Source organism: Lygodium microphyllum, chromosome 23, assembly GCF_053477565.2.
Source record: "Lygodium microphyllum isolate KBCC chromosome 23, Lygodium_microphyllum_v1.1.10, whole genome shotgun sequence".
NCBI lineage: Eukaryota > Viridiplantae > Streptophyta > Polypodiopsida > Schizaeales > Lygodiaceae > Lygodium > Lygodium microphyllum.
In genome coordinates, this window is record NC_141157.1 from 63,686,870 (window position 1) to 63,695,448 (window position 8,579).

The following is an 8,579-nucleotide window of genomic DNA, read 5'->3' on the forward strand; positions in this document are numbered from 1 at the left end:
TAAATAGTAATAGATTTTTTTAATGATGAAAATGATACAACACCTTTCATCACAAAATTATCGATCAAGAAATAATCAATATTTGAAATAAAAACTATTTAAGGATATACTCACTATTTTGAAATTGCGAATTGATCTACGCATAACTTTTCGATGCACCAATCTTCTTTGTTTTGATTAAGACCTCCTTATTTTCTTGATGCAACTTTGACTCAAATGTCCAATCCCTTTCCCCTTACCGGTTTCTTGCTCTACATTTTCAATTTGGCGCATAGCATGAACTCAACGTCCAACACTCTAAACTTCAACTTTTGTTTGTCTCTTAAGCAAGTGGAGGAGTAAATCCCCTTGGTCAAATGTTCATTGTCGTATGTGTTTGTCAAACTAAGCATTCTTGTATGCTTTCTCTACAATGAGTGCATGAGTAGCTAAAAGTCTAGCCTCTGTTAACCACTCCAACTCAATGAGATTCAACCCAAGCTTTGTTTTTCTCCTAGGTTTTTTGTATGGCAATGCACAAATTGGAGATTAAGAATTCCACGAACACAATTGTGCGAAGGCATAGGTTATCCTAAAGAGAGATTTGACTTGTGATTATCTTGTATTTGATTTGTTATGTCCATGTAGATGCTATGAGTTTGTTATTCGGTCAATGCAAGATCAAGAAATTGTTTTCATCAATATGTTGTTCATGATCATATTTGTGGACCTTGCTTGGACGTTTGCTTGTGGGTAGTATGGTGTTGATGTTTAAAGGAAAATTAGGAATGTGGAGACTAGGTGCTCTACCACTTCATTCATGGAATGGGTCCCTTTGTCAATGACTCACAGATATATGCAACTATCTCGTGTTTTGCGCATGGGATTGCCAAGCATATCTTGCAGAGTGCAATCTATTGCGACAATCTTCTATGCTTCCATTGCTACACACTCGTCGGACAAACTGAGACATCATTATAACTGTCTAAAAAGGTAGAAGGCTTCTAAAGCTTTAGAGGCTTGTCATGCTCCTTATCCATCAAATTCTGACAGCTTGGAAAAGAAAAGCCATTATGAGAATGGATGGCTCCTAAGGAACTAACACATCCACAGAGTAGGGGCAACAAAATGTAAGGTGCTAATGCGTTCAAGGGAATCCACATTTGACTGCCAACTGTCAACCTTACATGTCCCTTTACAGTTCTCTAACAAGCAGTGAGGCAATTATTATCAGTTCTTTAACCAGATTGTCAATGTACAACATCAGTGAGCTTTGCTTACTTTCAATAGAAGTACTTTCTATTTAAGTGGGATTGGCAGATCAGATATGGTGAACAAGAAAAATTGTTGCCACTCAAATCAAATTCCTTTGACATGATTGAGTTTCTGTAAAACCTAATTCAGCACAGATATTGACATTTCATACAGACTATGGTCACAATTAGTACACCCAGGAAGCAGGCTATATCAATACAGATGAAGTATTCAAATAGGAAGAATGAGACTGATTATTCATGAAGGTATACATCAAAGAAAAACTGGCCTGACTATGATGATATACAGCATTAAACTGAGAGGAAGCTACAGAGAGTCCTTTACATTTGGGGCTCGAAGGCATGCAGAGCAAGGAAAATGACCCTTTCCCCTGCAAATGGAACAAGGAGGCCGTTCTTTATCTGTGTCAGCACTTTTTTCCGTGGGAGAGAGAAGCATGGCCAGCAGAGTTTCCATGCCGGCCCGCTGAGTTCCTGTGCCTCTGCATTGAGCACAACAGACCTGGCGCAAGCCCCCGCATTCCACACACAGCCCTAGAGTCCTGGAACAAGCACAATTATCCAATCATTCCCAAATCCAAACTACGCAGGAAATGGAGAAATAGCAGTATGCTGCTGGACAGTCGGGAGAGATGGAGAAACATGAGGAAGGATGCCAGATTTCATCTCAGAAATGGACGATGATAGACTCAAATCTCAGAAAGGAAGATGCCACAGTCAACCTCGGAAATAGAGGATGCTGGACTCAATCTCAGAAAACGGAGGATGCCAGAGGCAAGCTCCGGTTGAAGGCCATGCCATAACAGTTCTCCTTCCTTGTCTCTGAGATAAATAGGGCCTGATAGTTGGCTATTTGATGTTCTACTTCATCTAGAGTTGTCTATCTCTGAATGCCCGCAAGATTTTACATCCAGGGGCAGCATGCGTACCTGCGCTGGCCTTGTGCTATGAAGACGTCTACTTTCGGAGCCGAGAGAGCGGCAACTACCAGGAGCCCTCCCACGCAATACCCTGCTACCTCGCTCGCTGTTATGTTCTCCATAGCTCCTCCTATTGCCAGTTTTCGATCGACTGGCGCACTACTGCATCTGCTTTGGAGATATCCTCACTTTCTCCTCTAACGCACATATATTTGAGGCAAGAGGTGGGTCAAAGGCATGTGTGAGAGCCATATGCTACTGATCAAAGATGGGTCGCCCTTATGTCCCCACTCCTTAGGCCAGCTCCTTTCCTTAAGAATTGTTGCCCACACACCTACAATCATTTGTGCTACTTAGGAATTTCTAATCAAGCATCCATTGGACAAAACGTCCTACCACTTCATCTTAGGCCATACCCCATCAATACTGTAAGCATGAATCAACCTAAATCACATTCAAAACCATTCGGTGGCTATGGCTCTTCTACTCATTTTAGTAGTCCAAGGCTTAACCTATAGAAATTTTCTTGCAGCATTCCAATGCCAAGGCTACCATCAATCTTATCAATCATCAGGGTGTCCTAACTTATCTGAAGCAATCTCTTCTTATCTCCTTGGTTCCAAAGATGCACTCTATTTAGCTTTTCCACCTTTCCTCAGGAAGTATTATTAAGGGAAATGAAGGAGCCAACAAAAGTGGTTGATGCTATGAGGATAGACTTTTCGAATTATAAGCTTTCCACCAAAGGTAAGAGAGGCTCCCCGCCATCAATTTGTGGGTAATAAGTTGAATTGAAACATACTTTGTGGGTAATAAGTTGAATTGAAACATACTTGTGTTCCAATGGCTTCAAACATTCTTTTCCAAAATTGAGAAGTGAACAAGGAATCTTGATCATAATGATCCTCTTAGCTAGGCCATGGAGCTTGAAAATCTCCTTGACAAATAGTCTTGCAATGTTAGAAGCCTTAAGTTGTTTTGATAGAAAGGAGATGGGCTATTTCAGTTAGCATATCTATGATAACCATGATAGAATTGTATCCTCCTTGAATTGAGGACAATCCTATCACAAAGTCCATACTAATGAATTCCCATTTCATTTGGGGAATCTCAAGCAATGGAAGATGAATTCCCATTTCATTTGGACAGTCTTGAGCAATTGAAGTCTCCCTAGCATCTTGACACATTCTACCTTCACCCCTTGATACCTTAGGAACTAATTTATGTAATTAAGCACATCACTTCTTAGCTTCTCCCAATAATAACTTTTCTTAATTGAGTTAAAATGTGGAATCATGAGCTTCCCAAAGTATCGTTTTGCTCTAGCTCTTGATGACTAGTTGGAATACATAGTCTTCTTTTGAAATACACAAGCTCCTCATCAATAGAGAAGTCTTGGTACTTAAGCCGTGACTTAGGATTTTGATCCTTGAATCCTTCTTTTCTTCTTCCTTTGCCATATAAATAATGGGGTTACTATTGTGAGAGTGTGCAATGGAATAGAAATATGAACACACACACACACACACACACACACAGGAAATAGAAGATGAAAGAAGAATATTGTATTGACTGAAGAAGAACGTTGATACAATGGAGATGGATTGATTTGTCCTTACGTGCAACCCAAAGCATTACTGTGATGATGATGGCAGCACCAAGCACAAAGAGTCAGAGTGTTAGTGTGCACCTGCAAAAGAAAGACTGAAGAATGAAGTGTGTGTGTGTGTGTGTGTGTGTGTGTGTGTGTGTGTGTGTGTGTGTGTGTGTGTGTGTGTGTGTGTGTGTGTGTGTGTGTGTGTGTGTGTGTGTGTGTGTGTGTGTGTGTGTGTGTGTGTGTGTGTGTGTGTGTGTGTGTGTGTGTGCGTGCCAAAACACCAAAAAATTGGTTGACATGCTCCTATAGGGGCCATAAATGATGTCCAACCAATAATAAATGTTGGTCACTAAAGAGGAAAATGCTAGAAAAGTAAGGGAGATCCCAAAAAATCCCATATGATAATGGCAATGCCTAACAATATAGGTAGATTGTGGAAAGAAAAAATTGGCCTAAGAATGCACATAGGAAGCTGACAAATAAAGAAAATGCACCTACACTGCCAAAGCTCCTATGTCTCCATTAGAATTTAACAAGACCTTGCAACTGGACTAACATGACTAACATAAGCAAGCTAACACCCCCTCTCAGACCCTAGGAGGGCCTAAAGACCCAACAAGCTCATGTGATGAAGCATATAAGCCTTAGACAAAGGCTTTATGAAGAGATATGTTGCATTGTTCTTTGTGGGACAATAGGCCACTACTAACTCTAGTCCATGATCCACTCTCAAACATAGTGATATTGAACCTTGATGTGCTTCGTGCGAGCATAAAACACAAGGTTCTTTGCTAGAGCTAGTGCACTCTAGTTGTTGACATATAGCTGTGTAAGTCTAGGCTGCTGGGGCTGAGGAAATCCAATCTCTGCCAACATGCATGGAAGCCAAACCACCTCCATAGCAGTAGAGCATAATGCAAAATACTCTAACTCTGTAGAAGAAAGGGCCATAGTAGCTTGCTTCTTGCTACTACATGAGATAGCTCCCAATTCAAGGGAAAAGGCATAACCTATAGTGGACCAGCATGAATCCACATCACCTGCCCAGTCAGAATCACCTCAACCAGAGGGAGTAACCCCCTCTCCATACATGATCCTGTAGGATCGAGTCCCTTGTAAATAACGAAGAAAGCACGAGGCTGCTCTCCAATGCTCCTGAGCAGGAGTCTTTGTGAAAGAAGACAACAATACCACAACAAAAGAAATATCTAGTCGAGTGTGAATAACCTAGATGAGGGAGAAAACAAGACACCTATAATGGGTGGCATCTATAAGGGGAGCTCCGGCTACCAAAAGCTTGGACTCTGGGTCCATGGGGCAAGAAATAAGCCCCCGTAGCAATTGGCCAGACCAAACTCTAAGATAAGTTTGGTAATGTACCTATCTTGTGAAATAAAAATGCCATGTGCCATTTGATAGATCTCCAAGCCAAGGAAGAAATGTAGGATCCCAAGATCCATCATGTCAAACTCCTATTGCAAAATCTCCCAAGTACAATCAACCTCTTGAGTAGAGCTCCCTATAAAGATAAGATCATGGACCACATATAAGATGAGCAAGACACACTATTACCCTCAACCTTTGAAGTATAGGTTGGGGTCATGAGCTAATCGATGGAAGCCACTCTGTAGAAAGAATCAATTGATCCTTTGGTACAAAGCATAAGGAGCCCGCTTCAGACCATAAAGGGCCTTTTGCTATAGATATGGTCCTCCTTCTCTTGCACAAGAAAACTTGGATGCTATGAAACATAAATCTCCTCCTCAAGAACAACATTTAAGAAGGTAAACTTTACATCCATCTAATAGACACGCCAGTGGTGGTGGACTATAAGAACCAAGATAGCCTGACTAATAGACATCCAAGCCATAGGTGTAAAAGTCTCAAAATAGTCCAAACCTACCCTATGAGCAAAACCTTTATCAACAAGCTTGGCTTTGTGCTTGTCCAAGGAACCATCTACAAGGTACTTGGTCTTATAGATCCACTTCACACCCATCACTTTTCACTTTAGGGGATGCAAAACCAACTCCCAAGCTTGATTACACTCGATAGAATCAAGCTTCTCCAACATGGCTTGACACCAAATATCCTGTGCAAGAGTCTCCCAACTATAGTAGGCTCACTGGCATGAAGAATCTGTGACATAAGAGCATAGTCCACACAAAGTGCACTATTTTGCTAGGCTTATAAGCAAACTGATCTATGGGGACCTATAGGAGAAGTAGCAAAGTGAGAAATGCTTGAATTGTGTATGAGTTCTTAGTACCATCAAGGAATCTGAATGGCCTCATCTTTTTGTGAGGGAGACTGAGTAGCCTCCAGTACCTATAATGCACCTATCTGTGATAGGAACTCTCCTTCACCAAGGGAAGGTAAATCCTCCTTCTCTGAAGAAGGTTCCACCTCTAACAATTGATCAGCCCTAGAAAACTCCAAAGGGAAGGCTGAAAGGGTGGAAGTATGCGACAAAGAAGTAGTAGTTGCACCCACTAACAAAGGTGGTAGGGAAACCGGAGTAGAGGGTGGAGAAGGAGGAGAGGGAGAAGCCAAAAACAACGAAGAGGTGCTAAGTGGTAACCTGGAAGGAAGGAGAGGAATTGAGGGTGGGGAGGGTTAGTTAATGATGAAGAATCACCTATAAGAGAACCATCAATAGGATCCTCAAAGGCTATAGCCTCATCAAATATCACTTCGATCTTACAATCACCCAGAAAGCTACGTTTGTCAAAGAAAGGCTATTACATGTGCCACCAACACGAGGTTGCTTGCACCAAGAAGGTGTCACCTATGTTAGAAATTTGTCACCTACACCAGGAAGTTGTCACCTACAAAAAGTAAATTTATGTTTGCTAAAAAATGCAAAAATAGGGGCCGCTTGATGCCTGGATGTTATCACCCAACCTTCTAGATAATTCACTTGACTACCAGGAAGGTCACCAATTGTAAATGCAATAAATGCAAGCTGAAATTCTACATTTAATAAATCTAGGTTGCTCCTTGTTAACCCTCAGATGAACAAGGTGAAAATCTAAAAAATCTAAAGCAGAAGACAAGGCTAAGGCAAAAGTGAAACGGAAGACGAAGGTGCGGCAAGAAAAATATGGAAACACAAGAAGTGTAGAAAAGTCCTAAATCAAGGAGAAAGACGCACAAGAAAAAGCGCAAGTCAATTCTTTTGTAAAAGAGCGCAAGGCGCACCATGATTTATTTTAAGAGCATCGGGCTCTCACCCGTGCAAATTGTAAAGGTAGATGTGCGGTAGGAAGAAAGCTAGGAAGATATGAGGACAATGGGAAAAATGGATAGTCATGTAAAAAAGGGGATAAGGGGATGACCGCCTAAAAGGGATTTAGAGTTTTGTATATAAAGTTGAAAAGTGAATGAGAAGCTCATTCTTATATGTGGCCAAAAGTAGCTCTCTTTTTCTTCATCTTCTTCTTCTTCTTCTTCTTCTTTTTCTTATTGCTTGCTTGAGCTTGTGCTTGAGAGAGGGAGTGTGATAGTGTGAGGGAGTGAGTGTGTGAGGGTGAGGAACCGTGGTGGAGAAGCTCTCCATCTTCTCTTCTCTTCTCTTCTCTTCTCTTCTCTTCTCTTCTCTTCTCTTCTCTTCTCTTGCTCGCAGCAATGAAGCTTGGAGCGTGGAGCTTGAGGATGAGCTCGCTTGAAGATTGCACTTGGATCGTGGAGCTACCAGAGTGCTTGAGAGAGGAGGCAACTCAATTGGTATGGAGGTAAGCTCACTACACTCGTGGAGAAACATAGTGCATCGGCTATGTGAGAGGTAGCTATTAGTGCTTGGCTTGAAACGCTTGAAAGAATAAGCGATTTGTGGGTCTTAACGGTTGAGCTTTCCTCTACACTCCTCTACGATGAAAACTTGCCTTTCATATGAAATCTCCAGATTGTGTCCACGCTCAAGCAATGATGTCATGTCAGAGTGCACAATGAAAGAGAAACGCAAACACAAAGAGAATTAGAGAGAGAGAGAGAGAGAGGAAGGAAAAGATGTAGGAAGAATACTACACTGATTAAAGAAGAATGTTGATATGGATTTATTAGTCCTTTTATGTAGCCCAAAGAGTCAATGAGGACACAAGATTAGGCTGATGACAATGGCAGCACCAAGCAAAGAGAGTCAAAGTATCGGAGTGTGCACCTACAAATGAAAGATTGAAGATTAAAGTGTGCGTGTGTGTGTGTGAGTGTGGGGAGATATAGCTATAAATAGCCAAAACACAAAAAATTTGGATGACTTGCTCCTAGGAGATAGGGGCCATAAATGTTGGTTGATGAACGATAAATGCTAGTCACTAATAAAGAGAAAAATGCTAGAAAAATAGGGGAGACCCCAAAAAAATCCCAAATGACAATGATAATACCCAACAAGTCACCTTACTGATGCCATAACTCGTGGGGTTGCCCATGTCACTACTATCAACGCCGATGTCGCTAATGCTGCCTTTGTTGCCACTGCCTCTGCCTCCCTCCCTCCCTCTCTCTCTCTCTCTCTCTCTCTCTCTCTCTCTCTCTCTCTCTCTCTCTCTCTCTCTCTCTCTCTCTCTCTCTCTCTCTCTCTCTCTCTCTCTCTCTCGCTGCAAAGCCTTTGACACGGTTCCGAGAGAGAGGCTTTTCAGACGCCTACTTGATCTGGGGGTGGATGATGACATGATGTGGGGTATTTATGCACTATATGAGCGGGTTACTGGCAGAGTCAGATGTCCGGGAGGTATATCAGATCCCCTTGTGAGCACCATTGGTGTGAAGCAAGGATGTCCACTCTCACCGACTCTATTTGGGCTATACATT

The 8,579-nt window shown here is 41.8% G+C and overlaps 1 protein-coding gene across 1 annotated transcript; it reads right to left on the minus strand.

Annotated features, from left to right (window-relative positions):
- Positions 1-1,471: 1,471 nt before the first annotated feature.
- LOC148016259 (chaperone) lies at positions 1,472-2,403 on the minus strand. Its single transcript, XM_087664112.1, has 2 exons — positions 2,183-2,403; positions 1,472-1,795 (listed from the first exon to the last, which is right to left on the minus strand). The coding sequence occupies exons 1-2, from the start codon at positions 2,293-2,295 to the stop codon at positions 1,561-1,563; spliced, it is 348 nt and encodes a 115-aa protein (XP_087520238.1). The 5' UTR covers positions 2,296-2,403; the 3' UTR covers positions 1,472-1,560.
- Positions 2,404-8,579: the final 6,176 nt, after the last annotated feature.